The sequence below is a fragment of the Ambystoma mexicanum genome, chromosome 4p, assembly GCF_040938575.1.
Source record: "Ambystoma mexicanum isolate Mex_15411 chromosome 4p, UKY_AmexF1_1, whole genome shotgun sequence".
NCBI lineage: Eukaryota > Metazoa > Chordata > Amphibia > Caudata > Ambystomatidae > Ambystoma > Ambystoma mexicanum.
Window position 1 is genome coordinate 663,696,161 of NC_090927.1, and position 16,621 is coordinate 663,712,781.

The 16,621-nt window shown below is 46.5% G+C and overlaps 1 protein-coding gene across 2 annotated transcripts in view; it reads right to left on the minus strand.

The window, feature by feature from the left end:
• LMBRD1 (LMBR1 domain containing 1) overlaps window positions 1–9,986 on the minus strand; it is a 1,758,308-nt gene extending 1,748,322 nt beyond the window's left edge. Inside the window, exon 1 of one of the 2 annotated variants that reach the window (XM_069606201.1) lies at window positions 9,638–9,986. In XM_069606201.1, the coding sequence (XP_069462302.1) occupies window positions 9,638–9,721 (84 nt within the window). In that variant the 5' untranslated portion in view covers window positions 9,722–9,986. The remainder of the gene's footprint in view (window positions 1–9,637) is intronic. The other variant, XM_069606202.1, reaches the window with a different exon arrangement.
• Window positions 9,987–16,621: the final 6,635 nt, after the last annotated feature.

Consider the following 16,621-nt stretch of genomic DNA (forward strand, 5'->3'; position numbering starts at 1 on the left):
ATAGGGTACCCTCTGTCTCTACGCTTCCTGTATTATTTTTGAAATACCCAATTTTCTCCTCCCTTAGGTCCTCTCGAAATGCGGTGTCCTTCCATGCCTCGGCTCTAAGCCTCCATGTTGGGATCCTGGCTCTGGGAGGCTGATGTTGCCACGTCAGAACCAGAGGGGAGTGGTACGATAGTATTCTCGCCTTATATTCTGAGCCCATCATTTCCCCCACAAGTTCCTGAGTGGCGAACATGTAATCTAGTCTTGTGTGCAGGTTGTGCAGGGCGGCATAGTGCGAGTAGTGTCCATCATGCGGGTGTTGCTGCCTCCATATGTCTTCCAGCCCAAAGGCTCTTAGCAGGGCTTGTAACATTTTCGCCGCAGGGGTGGGTTTATCTAGTTTTGTGTCCGATCTGTCCATTTTGGGGTTCAGCGTGCAATGGAAGTCCCCTCCCCGTATAACCGCTCCTCCTATGTGGGGGCTAATCTTACTATATAATGTCTTAAAATAGGCCACTGTCTCTTGGTTTGGGGCATATGTGTTTATGATGCACAATTCTCTGTTCTCTAGCAGCCCCCGAATCGCTACCATCCTCCCATCCGGCTCCACCGTGGCCTGTAGCATCTGGAAGGGCACATGTGGCACCACCCAAATGATTAGTCCACTGGCGTATGCTGAATACGTTGCTCCTATGGTGGTCCCTCTTCACTTTTTCTTTACCAACTCTTGTTTCTCTTTGGTGAGGTGGGTTTCTTGCAATAGGGCTATGTCTGCTTTTTGCCTTCTCAGGTACATCATTACCTTGTTTCTCTTCAGGTAGCTGTTGAGTCCTCTGACGTTCCAGGTTACTATTTTAAGGTCTCCCATTATCATCCGTATCCCGTTCCTCCTCCCTCCCTCCTTGTCCTTCACTCCAGGTGTACTTGGCGTGAATCCTGCGCAAAGGCACATGGGTGCAAGCTTGTTTCCTAACAACTACCCCTATAACCCTATCCATATACTCTACAAACCCCCTCAACACTCCCCCCTCCCGCCATCCTCCCGGTCCCCAACTGTAGCCCAGCTCCATCCCTGGATCTCGGACCATCCTGCATCTAGTCCTACCCTGTATATCGGTGCTAGGAACCCAGCAGGAGGTTGCCACACTACTAGCAACCTAACAAGTCTATCTGGTGGGGTGTTAGACGGGTCGTCTGTGTCTCCTGCATTTAGCTTCAATGTTTTCTGCCCGCCACCTGTACATCCTAACTCCTCCCAATCTTGTGCAGAGCTATATACAAGTCCCATTGTCATTATATATACACACACAGCAGCTCAGTGTTCCGGGCCGATGCTTCACTTCTTGTCTCTGCTCTCGCGTTGCTCCTTCACCTCCTGCGGGCCATTCTGTGCATCCAGCCAGTCCATAGCTTCTTCCGGGGTCTCGAAGAACAGTGCCTTGTTTTTATGAAAGACTAAGTCCGCAGGATACATCAGCATGTATTTGAAGCCCAATTCCCGCAGTCTCCTCTTTACTGCTCCAACGTTTAGTCGGCATCTTTGCACCTGGAGCGTGTAGTCCGGGTATGCCGTTATTGCCGCAGATGCTCTCCTTATGGTGCCCCCTTTGCGAAAGTACTCCAGGGTTCTTTCCCTGTCCCGGTAATTTCGTATTTTGGCAATGATCGGCCTCGGCGGTGCTCCCGGGGCCGGTCTCTGTCAGTGCGTGGTGGGCTCTCTCTACCGCGAATCCTTGGGAGAGTGCCCCTCCTCCAATCTCTTGCAGCAACATGGTTTCTATATAGTCTGTGGGGTTTGAGCATTCCTCGCCTTCCGGGAGCCCTATTATGCGTACGTTGTTCGTACGGGCCCGGCCTTCGGCCTCCTCAGCCCTGCTTTCCAAGTTGCTCACTTGTTGGCGCAGTGTGTGAATCTCAGAGGCGTTCGCCTTGCAGGTGGTAGTGTTTGACTGAACTTCTTTTCCCAGCTCGCTTGTGCATTCGGCTATCCCTTTGATGTCTTGTCGCAGTAGGTTGACGTCCACTTGTACTGCATCAATCTTGAATTCAAGAGACGTCTTGAGATTTGCCATAGCTGCTTCCAGTTTAGTTTCCCACGTGACCTTTAAGTCTGCTATTGCCTCTAGGATCTGTCTTTCACTTCTCGTCTGTCCTGTATCTGTCTGTGGGCTCCTCTCCTTGTTGCTGGTGCCAACCGTTGGTTGGGATGTCCTGGCGTATTAGTCCATGGTGGGCTGCTTCCCTTTAGATTTGTGTTGTTTGGATGCAATCTCAGCGACTGCTGGTATTGTCTCCTCTGTTCTCTAAAGTATGGGTGCGTGTTATGCGGGATGCGCTGGTTCAGCGCCTCTTGACTTTTGTGCTGAGGGGCCAGGTGTGCCAGCTTTGTTGTGTTGAAGCAGTCCTCTGCTCCTCAGTGGGATTCAGGCTCTTCCTTGCCGCCTACCAGTGGTTGTTACTATTTGTTGTATATAAGCCCAGGGTTGGCATTCGTGTTGACCCGCCCAAGAGTCTGTAGCTTCTGCAGCAGCGCTTGTCACCTTAGTGCGGTGACACCTGTGTAGGGGAGCCTTTGTGTTAGCTCCTTAGTTCGTACTGCTTACTCCTCATTTATGAAAAATGGGGCTCCCCCTTCAGTGCCTGCCCCTGTCGCCCAGCCTCCCATCGAGTTACAAGTCTTGTTGTGGCTGGAGCCCTTACTCCATATTAACAGTTCTTTGGCGCTACCAAAGGCTCCCCGCCGGGTGCACACCACCAATTACGTATGCCCAAGCACCCCTTCAGTGGCCGCAAAGCTCCCGGGCCTCCTACTGGTGTTTGCAGTGACACCTGCCAAATCCTTTCTAACAACAGCTGGGTGCCCTCCGTGCGCTCCACGCTTTTCCTGCCGCTCCACGCACCCCAGTCAACACCAAATATCCTTCCCGTCCAGTCCTCATGGGGGATCAGGCTCTTGTCTGAGTGCATGGATTGTGCATTGCGCTGCAGTCTGTGTTAGCTTGTGCGTAGTCTCTCCCTCCTGCCCTCCTCCAATGCACCAACTATGCTGTCGAGTCTGGGAGTGCCCATTTGCAGCCTTACTACCCAGAGTCTCTCACCGCATGACTTACAGTGTCATTTTTTGTTTGTTGTCCGGTGTGTTTTTGGCAGGTATTCCCACAGTTCGGGTCCGCTCATGTGAATACCTGGTCAGTTTCACTACCAGCTGATGTAGATATTCCCCATCCAGGGCTCCAGCCTTGTGTTTTAGAGGTGAGCCTTTCTTTGCCTGACTTGGCTATGCTGTTTTCCACAGGGCCCTCTGCCTGTTGACTTTGTCCACTTATGGAGCGTGCCCCTGCGCCTCTGTTCGCGGCTCCAGCAGACTCCTGCCTCTTCTCCCAGAGCTGCTGGTGCTTTCCTTCTTCACATACGTGGGCTCTCTCCTCCGTCTTTCTCTCCTCGGCACCACTTCAGCCCGTCTCCTGCCTCCCCAGAGCCGAGCCACTCTCCAGCAGTCCCTGACAGTCTCTGGGGCAATGTGGGTCTCCTTCCGTCATGTCCTAGTGTCACCTTTGCTCGGGTCTCCAGAGCCCTGCAATGTTCTTGCGTTTCTGCAATGTTGGCGCTCCCTCGCAGCTTTCTTCTGACCCTGCTTGTTCGCTGCAGTAATCAGGCCGCCCTTTGTACTCCAGCGCCGGCCCTCTTGATTCACTTTCCTTCTCACTGGGTACAAACTAGCAGCGACTCGTTACTGTCTATATGTCCGTATTAGAACTCCAGCTTTCTCCCGGATGTGCTCCGTCATTTCACACATCAGGCCTTTCTTTTCTGTGAAGGAATGCTCATTAATCATGCAGTTTCTACTCAGGATCATGTCGGATCGGCAGGAGCCCTCTAGGAAACACGTCCTACTTCATGGCCTCTCAGCCACGCCCCCCCCGTCAAAAACTCTGTTACCGTGCAAAGGATACTTCATGGTACAATGTACATACAAGACGCAGTAGAAAAAAATACCCATGCATGTTTCGGAGGCTGCGACCGACAGCGGGTGTATATTAAGCTTTAAAGCTGCAATAGACATGGGTCTCATACACGTGCTATACCAACTCATGGCCCTAAAATATATAGAAAAAACAAAGAGGTGATGGCTGGAAGGTTTAGACTTAATCTTTACCACTTTCTGTTTTACTAAAGTCACCCCGAGTGGGACGGGTATGCCCAGACGTGGGTCCCGAGTCTGCCGGGCCTAGAGACCCAAGCTACTCCTCACTGATGACGCCCAACAAGGCTGAAACATGTCTGGGGATGCTTGTGGTCTCGTGCAGAAGGGATGTGACCTACCAGTTCGGGCTGGACTGCCCCCTTTTGGGGTAGGACCAAGCCTGATTTGCATATGGTTTTTCCCCTTCTGTAATGGCTTGGCAGGCTGAAAAACGATGGTCTGGAGGGTTGCCCAGAGCTTTGCCCGTGGTTATGATTAATTCAAAACCTTCCAGCCATCACCTTTCTGTTTTCCTAAAATATATAGACCCATCGGCCAAGATAGAACAACTCTTCCCCAAACTATTCAATGGGCTGGTTAAATTAAAAAAGCACCAGATCAAACTGCACATCGATCCACAGGTACCTCCAGTGGCCCCACACATTACCGTGGCATTCTAGTGAACATTCAAAGGAAAGTGGAGGAAGAGCTACACAAACTGTTGACCGCAGAGATCATTGAGCCAGTCAAGGGACACACCACGTGTGCATCCCCAATTGTACCCATCCCCAAAAGGGACTCACAAGACATTAGATTATGTGTGGATATGCACCGGCTACAAAGCCATACTGAGAGTGCATCACCAGGCCTCACAAATAAAAGGTCATGGTCCATCTACTCAATGATGTCCCCGTTTTATGAAAACTGGACTTAGGTGACCATCAGTTAGAGTTGAGTGAGGAGTCCAGGTACATAATCACTTGTGTTACTCATCTGGGGCTCTACCGTTACAAGCAGCTCAGTTTTGGAGTTTCATCAGCCGCTGAAATCTTCCAAGCGGAGATACACAATATCATCAAACACATTCCTAACTGTTTAAATTACAGTGACAATATTTTGGTGTTCGGGAAGGATCAAGAACAACATAACACCTTGACAAGAGTATGCATGGCCCTGGAAGCACACCTCACACTAAACGGGGACAAGTGTGAATTGAGGAAGCACACGCTTCGATTCTTTAATCATGTGTTCTCGGTCCAAGCCATGACCCAGGACCCTGAGAAAGTAGCTGCTCTCACTGAAGCTGACCCACCCACCAATGTATCCGATTTGCGATCCTTTCTAGGGCTCACCACCTATTGCACTTGGTACATCCAGGATTTTGCATTAGTGAGTGAGCCACTGAGAGCCCTTACAAAACAACAAGCAACGTTTGAGTGGTCAGAAACGTGTAAAACAAGCATTTAAAATCATTGACAACGGATTGCAGAACGCCAAGAACAAGGCTTACTTCAACACAGTGAGAGAGACAGAATTGGTGGTGGATGTCAGTCCGGTAGGTTTAGGCACCATATTCACACAGATTGACCCTGCTGACAGCGGAAAACGTCATGTTGTCTCATATGCCAGCAGGAGCCTCTCGAGAACAGAACAAGCCTACTCACAAGCGGAAAAAGAAGAACTAGCTGTAGTGTGGGCTTGCGAACACTCACTTATTTCTCTATGGGAAATCATTCACTCTGGTCACCGACCATCAGGCACTGCTATTCTGATATGGGAACCCTCAAAATGAAACTGCCCCCCTGGATTGCGAGATGGGGCCTGAGACTCCAAGACTACAGTTTCCGTATCATTCATTGCCCAGGTATCATCACAAGAGTTCAACTTCGCCATCCGTGATAGCGGATCAATGCATACATTATGTCATACAAGCAGCCGCACCAACAGGAGTCGGCCTGACCCTCATTGCACATGAGACAGAAAATGATCAAACCATCCAGACAATCTTCAAATGCATTGAATTGGGCCATTGGAAGCAGGCCAAACAGATGGGAGAGTGCACCAGCACAGACATACAACTTCTTCGGACCCATCGAGGGAGGAGAATACCTAGTAGTGGCAATGGAGGAGTAATTGAGGTTCCCAGATGTGCAGTTAGTACCCTCCACAGCTGCATACTATACCATACCGGCAATGGACAGAAAGTTTGCCGAATATGGAATACCCTGGATAGTTAAATCGGACAATGGGCTCCCGTTCACAGGGCAAGACTTTAAAGCCTTCACAGAATATATGCGATTCACACACCGATGAGTCACACCTTTGTGGCCACAGGCCAACGGGACCATAGAAAGATTCATGAGCAACATAAAAAGAAATGTCCAGATTGCACGCCTGACCAGAGAACCTGTGAAAAAGATATTGTATCAACTATTAAGAGACTTCTACCGAAATACCCCTCACAGCACCACTGGAAAGGCACAGTCGGAAGTAATGTTTGGGAGGAACATTCGCACAAGGATCCGACATGTTGCGGGCCCTGGAGAAGGGTATGAAGGGGACTCTGAGATGCAGAGACAAGACACGACTGCCAAGGAAAGCATGAAGGCGTGAGCCGACAAGATTAGGAAGGTTTGTACAAATGATCTTGAGGTAGAAGACGTGGTGGTAGGTATCTGGTAATGCCATCGACTGGCAAACCATCTAACACCAAACCATTGAATTTTATCCATTGAAATACCATTCCATAGAATGGCCATTTCATTGCATAAAATTTGATGGATCCATTGAAATGTAATGTTAAGATTAGGGGGTAGATTAGGGTTCGATTAAGGGTTACATTGGGGTTAGGGTTGGGGCTAAGGTTTGTTTAAGGGTTACATTAGGGTTAGGGTTGGGGCTAGGGTTAGATTAAGGGTTACATTAGGGTTAGGATTGGGGCTAGGGTTGGATTAATGGTTACATTAGGGTTAGGGTTATGGTTGGGGCTAGGGTTAGGGTTATATTAGGGTAAAGGTTGGGGTGGGGCTGTGGGGGTTGGGGGGGAACCCCCCAATATAAAAAGAAATTACGTTACAAGAAGCTGGGCAGTGCCGACATTTCAGCACTGGACAGTTCCATGTAACGTTTTAAAGTTACAGAAAAAAGCATTGAAATGCTATCTTTTACATGTAAAAAGTGCATTTGCACTTCTTGAAACCAGTCCATTTATATTTTCGATGGACTGGTTTCAATGTAAAGGCACTTTTACATGTAAAAGATTGGCCTGTCAATGCTTTGGCATTAGATGCTTTGTATTCGATGATTTGGTATGTCGACCCTTTATTTTCGATGCAATCACTATAAACCGTGGTGGTAGTACGTCAACCCCAGACCCACAAGCACACCCCAGCTTTCAACAGTGAGCAACTGACGGTCACCCAGGTGAAAGGGTCCCTCATCACGGCGGAAGGTGAAAGAAAGAAAGTCTCTTGAAACTCCTCACAATTTAAAAAGGATGCCAGGACTAATTGTGAATCGAACACACAAGGAAGACTAATACCCAAGGAATTGGGATGCTCCTTATGAAGGAGATAGAGAGGACTCCAGCGAAGAACAGGACATGTCACCTACGCCGCTGGGTCAAGATCCATGACAGATGAGCATGAGAGGAAGACCTCAAAGGGCAAGGATGCGGCCACAGCAACTCATAGAAGAGATGGACTGAAGTACCACTTTTTTTAAGAGGGGTTGGTTGTGATGTATTGGACTCAACCAATCACGTGTCACAGGAGCAAGGGAAGTGATGCCAAAAGAGGGGTTTGGGGGCAAAGGGGTCATGCCGGAAGGCAAGTCAGTTAGAGACGACCTAAGGTTCAATAAAGTCACTGTTAACCAAGCTCTTTGTTTTCCCGCTCCTTCATTTATACCCTTACGGGTGGGAAAGCCGTGTGGGGTATTCGCGCCAACTGGCCCGTGCACAGTCCTGCGAGGGACAGTAAAGACATAGCACAAGATGGTGATTTTGAGAGAGAAAGATGGGGAATTCAATTTGATCACTGACTTGCTTTGGGTGATAACTGTAATCGCTGCCATTGTGCAGACCATACACTTCTAGCCAGAGCCTCAGTGGCTAACCAGCACTACCATGGGGATGCAGAATACGTAACCATCCCTTGGTCTCCTACGTCCTTACACAAGGAACCTAAACCATTTTGATTCTGCCTTGATAAAGACTTAGGTTGAAACACGTGTTGGCTCTTCTCACATGTACCTAGCACTGTAAGTGCCAGGACAATGGTCACAAAAAAGAATAAAAAATTCAGAGTATGAATAACAACAAAGTGTTATGACGTTCTTCAACTTGCAACCCTATCCAGGATTCTAACTTATTCCAGCGCCATTACCAACAAGGTTTGCCCACTAACTAGTATATACCTTACCATTGTGATTTTCTGAGCTTTTTCCAAAGCAAACCATGTACCAGGCTGCAAGAAATAACTAATTGTTATATCCCGCTCCCGGATCACCAGAGCGGGACGTAGTTGCCAGGATCACCCGGCACCAGGCTGCGAGCACGCAGCGGACCATAGGGGGCACCCTATGCTATCTGGATCACCAGATAGATGACAGCAATGGGGGCACCCAGCAACATCGTGGGACGGGGGGCACCCTGTCGGCCTGTGGTCACACGGGCTCCCTCATGGCCTGGGGGGCAGCCAGGCCATTACAGCCATACGGCCAGCGTTGCACCAGCACACACACATTGAGATGCCCAGCAGGGGCTCTGCATCTATTGAAGGACAGGAAGACAGCGTTGCCCATCAGGGTCACCATCCTGGTGTGGGGCCCTACATAGTGGGCCTTCTGCCTGCTACGCAGCACCACCTGCTGCAATGGCGAAAGCAGGCAGATGTCAGTTGGTTGCAAGACTGATGAGCCGGAATCTGCTCATCACTTTTATTAGTTTAGTCACGTGGTCACTACTACGAGACATGAGCACGAGCCCTGGGAGATACCATGCTCCCAGGAGGGGTGACACAGCATACTACTCAACCAGACAAATTAATAGCGCAGGGGTCTGCCTTTCCTCCAAGCTCTCGGCCATCCTACTATAGTTTAGGGAGTGGTCAAGAATAAATGAAATAAAAATAGCAATCCTTGTCTCTAAAACAAAAGGATGTACCCATCCTAAATGGGAGCCTAGAAATGTAGGTCGTAACAGAAAACTACAATTTTCTTTTCCCCAATAAATGAGCGAGTTGACTGAATCTGACCCGAAAACGTTTTATAAAATAAAACATACGATCTACCATGAGCCCTTAAGACTTGGCAAATCAGTGCAAGGATGCTACAGAGCTCACCATAGATTTTACAATCACAAACTATAACTCCCAACATGCAAGCGGAAAATAGAACTGGAAAACGTACTCAAGCTTAAGCAACTTTAGAACTTTGATCTCACAATTGTCAATTGTGTCATTTTGGCGAAACATAACAACAACACAATTGTTTTTACAAAAAAGAAACGTTACCGAGTATATGTGGGGAGGTAGTACTTCCTCTCATAGCTCACACATGGTAAATGGTTTGGGGACAGCGTGAAGAATGCAACAGAGGAGTAGTTAGTCTGGGTTATGTGGAAAGGGGCACAGATATTTCGCATCAAAGATTCCCAAACACAGTGCTGGAGTCTGCGCCGCCTACCATCAGAAGCAGACCGAAGATACACCAACCGATCACCACTTGGTTGTATGGCACGGCACCCACGGCTCCTGACACCTCCGCCATCTTCAACACACTTCCTGCAACACGGGCTGCGTGCTGCCACTGATAGGCGGTGCGTGTCTGCAGCGTCACTGGGGTTGACGCGCGCAGACACTGCAGGCAGGGGGGAGGAGAGGAGAGGAGTGGCTGAAGTGGGATTTCTCGCTGCCCTAAGGGACTCTGCTGCTTACTCGGCGGGAGACTAAGCTAATTCCTAGAGTTGCTCTTCTTTCACCTCAGGCGCTCTCTCTCATAAACAGCCTTGCGCGAGCCTTCCCGAAGCATGTCCAGCCAGCCGAGTATTGGAAGGCACTGACCCATAGTGACAACGTACAGCTGTGTATCCAGGGAGATGTAAACAACCGTCGGTGCTTGGCAATGTGAAGTATATGATCTAGAACTGCCTTCATAGAAAATAGTAGTCCAACACTATCGTCCTGTGATGTGAACAACCGTGGGTGATTGGCAATGTGAAGTATACATACATGCCAACATTCTGACCAACCTGGGAGGGAGATTTCCTCCGAAAAATCGGGAGACAACATTTGTGCCATAGGAATGCATTGGGCAAAGATGTATTTTCGTCGAAATCGGGAGGGTTGGCATGTATGAGTATATAAGCTAGAATTCCGTTGTTATGAGCCTGCTTATTATCATAGCTCTCAACTCACCCGCTTTTGGCAGGGTTCACCCGCCTTGCAATGGACTGACTCACCCGCCAAGCCTCCTGTACGCCCATTCATTCCAATGAGCTTCTCACCCGCCAAAAACAAAATTGGGTGATTTCACCTGCCTTTGCGAGACAAATAGTTGAGAGCTATGTTATTATTATTTGTTACGGGCGGATTCAGTTTATGCATACATGCCAACCCTCCTTATTTCGGCAGTAGCCTCCTGATTTTCCTGTAAAAAAAAAAAGTAGCTCTTGTTTACTGTCTCCTGCCTAAAATATCTCTAACCCCAATGCAATTCAATGGGGAAATTTCATGCTGCCGATTTTCATGAACACATCTCCCTCTCATGGGATCTAAAACGTTGGTTGGCATGTATGGTTTATGTGGGTTGGGCACTTTTGTCCTTTTTACAGCGTCTATTGGTGAGAGCATTTTTATTAAGGTTTGTTTAAACCTGAGTATCTTGACAATGTTTTTAGGGTTTTAATGTTGGTATTATTACCATTTTTAATTATTGACTGTAATATTGTCGAATATTGTTTTTATGGTATGTTTTGTATTACCGAAATTATCTCTTTGGATATGGAATGTGGAGCTGCTTTTGTATACACTACAGTAGTGCAGTAATTGGGATGCGAAATCGATGGGAGAGGTGGTCTCAGTGGCCCCTCTAGTTGAAACTACTAATACCAGAAGGCCTTGGGAAGGCCGCAAAGGAACAGTCAAAGTGGTCATATAGGGGTCTTGCAAAATCCGCTGTACGGTCGAAAGTCTTTGACAAGTGATTAAGAAAAGCATGATTGATAAAGTTGGCAACAGTGAACCCGGCAGAGGGATGCTGATAAAAAGGGGCGAAGCCTGAAGTCCCTATGAACAGTGTGTTTGCAGGAGTGAACCTGACCGAGGGAGATCCACAGTGAACTGTTTAGCAAGAGTGATCCCAGCAAAGGGATGCTAACAAAAAGGGGTGAGGCATACATCCCCTATTTACAGTGTGTTGTTGAGAGTGAACCCGACCGAGGGATGTCCACAGTGAATTGTTTGAAAAGCCATTAAGATTTGTGAAAGTAAGAAAAGCCATAGTGAACCCGGCAGAGGGAGGCTGTTGATCTGAAAGGGGTCCAAGCCCGAACGAGTGAGATCCAGGGGTGGAAATTCCTCACCAGAAAGCTAATTTTGAGAAAGCCTGAAGAGTTGTGTAAAAGGGGTCCGAGCCTGAACGAGGGAGATCCAGGGATGGAACGTAATCATCGAGAAATCATTGAGAAAGGAACTGTTGATTTGGTTTGTGAGGGGTCACTGCCCGGAAGAGGGGGACCCAGGGGTGAAGCCATCACCCAAAGTATACATGGAACAGAACTTTGTTTATTTGTTTTGTTGAATATCAAGCCCTTGAAGGCAAGAGACTTGTTGAAAAGAGACTTAACCATTGAAGAACCTGATAGCTGATACGGAACTGTCAGCTCGTGCTGGGAAAGCTTGAGTGTGTTGTAAGTGATTTCAACCCAGCACTCCACCTAAGTCAATGCCTAGCGTGAGATGCCCAGCTGGAACCCTTAATTATATATTTTTATGTCTAAAGTTCTTTTATTTCTGAACGATGTACCCTTATATCACCCCCCTCTCTTTGAATCCCCCCGGTCTCACTGAATCAAGAAGTAGGTTGTTTTGCAAAGTTAAAAGATTTATTGTATGAATTGAACAATATATATATATAACACTTTTATGAATTTGAACAATATCTAGATATCACACTATTAATATTTATACAATGATCAGCGTTGGATGATATTACAATCAACAATCTTTAATCAATAGGAGTATGGATGAAAAGAATAATGGAGCATGGAATAAACTTTGTGTGGGTTCAATGAATTGCAATGATAGGAAATTAATGCAGCACAGAAATAAAACTTGATATGAATCCAATCAAATGCAATGTGATCACTCTTTCCCCCTAATACTACTCAATCCCCCCTTATATGCAATATAGAGATGGAAGGAGAGAAAATAGGCTTCAGGAATAAACACTACAAATGCAGTTCAATCCCTATTCCCCCCAGCAAGCATAGAGAAACAGGAATGATTTTAAACAGGTCAAATGCTTTTGAATGTGGCTTGTAATGAATGGATAAAACACTGAAAATGACTTTAATTCGCTAAATAGGATTCAGAACTAGTGGGAGCCGCTTTGGATAGTTCCAGGTAGACACTAGCAATGATGATTGAATGGCTGGCAGATAGGAAACTGAATTCAGACGTTCAATGCAAAAAAATAGCTGTTTTACATGGAATGAAATTGAGCCAAATGCAGAATCGCGGCAAACTTTTCCACGCACGTTAAGCGTGATTGCGGTAAAACTATAAGCCGTATTGGATTTGTTTGAAAGCTGAGGATGTTGGCTTCAATTTGACACTTAAATTTAGTTTCTAGCACATAAGGTTCCAAAGTTACAGAGGTTTTACTAAAGGTTGATTTTTCTCAAAAAGAGTCAAGATTTCAAAATGAAAGATGCGCTTTTGAATATTGCAAGCAAGGATTGGCTTTACACTAAGGGGCTATGAAGATGCGAGATACCAACGGTACAGCCACCAGTCCAGAGGCGCCTCTGTCTGATCTTTGCCTGCTGCGACACTTGCCTCTCTTCAGCAACTATATTAGCGCAAAGAGGATTTATCACTACAATTATCACAGGATTATATGGATGAGAGAAGGATGCAGGACAGACAAAAGAGATTCTACAATGCAGTTCTGGATATGATAGAATCGGTTGGATGGGATTACTAAGGGATAAGAGATTGGCTAGAGACAATTCTATGCTAAATACTCACAACTATGGTTTTGGAATAGGCCTGTCAGATCTGGTCAAGAGTTTTGGACTGGAATCTGCTACCCACCGGACAGGATTCAGGTGCTTGGTTCTGCACTCAGCAAGGCACTCTGGTCTCTGCACGGCCTCTTGGACTGGATCTGGCGGGTTGATCCTGGGTGACAGCTCTGCTCTACTGGTTTGGATCTCTGGGTTCTAGCAAGGGTTCTTGGCAAGAACCAGAAAAACAGCACAACCCGCTGTTGAATTTGTTGTGCCCCTTGGAAGTTTGGGGTTAAAATCAGGTTGCAAGATTTTAAAGGCCAGCTGAGAAGGGTTCAGCTTTGGAGTTTGGCCTTCTGCTTTCAGGGTTCTTGAGTCTTGGATCTGGGTTCTTCCTGCAGAGCGCTTCGCCAGTAAATCAGTTGATGGGTGAATGTGTGTGTGTCTCTAGGTCCTCCACAGTCCCTATTTATATATTTCCCAAGGGGGTGGATAGGCTGATTATACTATGCCCACCCTCTAGGAAACTGATTGGTCAAAGTATTCCCTCTCTCCTGATTTGAGAAGGAAACAGAGTGTCATGATGTGTCATGATGATGCTGTGTTTATGGTCCAGGGAAAAAACCTCCCCTTTGTGTTTACACAGAAAATCTATTTTTCATATAAAGTATATTTACAACATCCCCAAATTGCTAATAATACATATTTTTATCCCAAATTAAATAAGGCACGTATCTGTCCAAGTCCCATCTTCTTAAGAGTTTCAGTTCACAAATGACAGTTTTACACGCTTTTGGTTGGTTACCCAGTGTCAGATCTGTACACATGTTTCCACATACATGCGCGTAACACCTGGGCACAATCCTGTAAGTTTTCATATTCCTAGCATTATCACAATTGCTACAATATCAACATTTTCGTGGTTCAGTCTCTGAACATCGCACAAATTCCAGAGTAGTTTTAAACTGTGAACCACATTTTCATTTTAACAACCTATACATTTCAGATTTGTACCAGTTTGGCACAGTTTTCTATGAGTCTTTTTCTCAAAACTATATTTTCTTCAGTTCCAGATACACAATTCAGTCTAGCCCCGCCCCCAAGGTTTTGGCTGGGCCAGAGCAACCTGAGCCTCTTCCTGCCAGCAGTTGGTTTCTGTTGACGCCCAAATTTGCATTTCCTTTCATTCAAGGGAGTCTTTTGTTTCCTGTCAGAGCAACAGGCCAAAGTCTTCCTCCCACCTCCATTAACACCTCCCTCCCAGTTTCTCAGCAGAGAGCAGGGGGGGGAAGATTCCTTTGTTTGGGAGAAGCTGTGGAATGTCTTTGAAGCTCAGTGTGGCTGGCTTTAACTCACTTTTAAAACAATGTTTAAAATAGTCTTTTCCTAAAATACAATTAACATTTTTAACAAATATAGCCACAAATCTCTTAATTCCAGCCTTTTTCAAACATAGAGATTGAATTGTACAACCTATATTGCTTTTGATAGGAAGTCTCTTCTTTTCCATACTTTGATTTTAATGTACAAGTTTAAACTGACAGGTTAAGTAAATGACAGTTTCTGACACAGGCGAGCGGCAGTAGTGCGCTAATATCTGACATATTTTTTCCAAGCAAGCACCTTTGAAAGTGGATTTTCTTCTGATGAAATGTGCTTCTCCTGACATTTGTGCCTATGAAGCTCTTTAAAAAGAGTGATGTTTAACACCCAACAAGGATGTTGGAGCTTTTGTGCTGTTTGAGAACCATGATTTTTGCACTTTCCACAGCAAAGGAAAAACGGATTTTTAAAGCAGTTCTGAGTTTCCTTTGCAATGCACCACTGCTTTTTCAAGTAGTTTCATTTTACTCTGTGGGCAGCTTCATGATAGGTTTTGGCAGTGGTCTCCTCTGTTATCACTGACATAGGCAAAATTGATTGGCGGCCTATTTTTCAGGTTTTCCTGCGCACTTTCAGAGATTAATAGCGCGCATAAGGCTTTTCGGCAGCCGTTCTGTTGTTTTGATGAACACAGCACATAGTGATGTTGCAGGGCATAGACTAGTGGGTTAGAACATCCCACAGTGTGCTGTGCTCAGGAGAACCACCTTGTCTCTTGCTTTAAACATGGAGAAGGTAGACCCCGACTGCTGCATCCTGACACATCATTTGTGAACACTTCTTTCTTTCTTGTGAATCCTATCCCACACTCTTTGTAATTGCCATAAGGTTTGGCAATAGGTTTTTTTTTAGTATACGCCCTTTTATTTGATACAACTGTCTTTACTGTTGCCACCATGAGCTCCTTACAGTGCCAACCAATATGATCATATCCTTCCTTACCACTACTTCCTCTAGATACAGCAGTGTGTGTGTGCCGGAAGCAACTAACACGGGGCACAGTGGTCTGAACAGATATTCATTGGCCAATGGGAACACCTTTCCTTCAATTCCTGGTATCCCAACAGCACGTGTACCCCATACAAAAACACCTACATGTGTGTGGGCATCCCTCTCATCATGCTGTGGCCATAGAAGGCCTGTATCAATACTGCCACTCTAGCTGGGTACATCCCAGGTTTTGTGCACACCTCCCCCTGCTCTGAAAATGAAAGCATGGCTTTCAGTTTGCTAAGTAAGTCTCTTCCCAAAATGTTGATGGGTGTGCCTTTCAAATGCAATAATGGTTCTACAATATGCTGTGTCCCTATTGTTAAGGGTAAATCTTTAGTCAGAGCATCCTTCAAAATGTTCCCATAAAAGCCTTGTGTGTCCAAACTCTTGTTGGATAATGGAAATCCTTCTTCTTTTGTGCAGGATCTGGTCGTCCTAGTATCTATGAGAAGGGAAAATTCCCTTTCTCCTATTTGAACTGTTATCTCTGGCTCCTCCCGGGGTCTTCAGTTACCACTAGGACAGGACACACTCGCACCTCCTGTGGGCACCCCTATTGGGAAAATGTATTCTGCGGAAGACATGAATGGATTGCCACCCACCACTGTCACTCCCGTGTATTGGGGCAATGTGTTCTGTCCCAGTATCGTTACCTTGTCTTGTGTCTGCGCTGGTGCCTGGAGTATGCTCACAGTACCTTGTGTCCCTGCCATTTCCCCACCTTGCATTTGTACTTGTCCCTGTGCTGGTACACTCTGTGTCTGTGCAGGCAGCACTTGTAATTGTTGCTGCTGTGGTATCATTTGTATTTGTTGAGGTGCCTGTTCCTGTATATATGCCTGCTGTTGCTGCCCTGTTTGTGGAATAAATGGGCATGTTCGGGCAAAATGAGTTACTGCATGCAAAACATTGTCCTCCAAATGGTGGACCCATGCTCCCGTACCCCATTCCCCTTCCTCTTGTATAATACCCCCTCCCTGACTGGTATTGTCCTGTGTATAAAATCCCTAATGGTTGTTGTGTGTTTGTGAATGCCTGTTGTTGTTGCATCTGCACTGTCC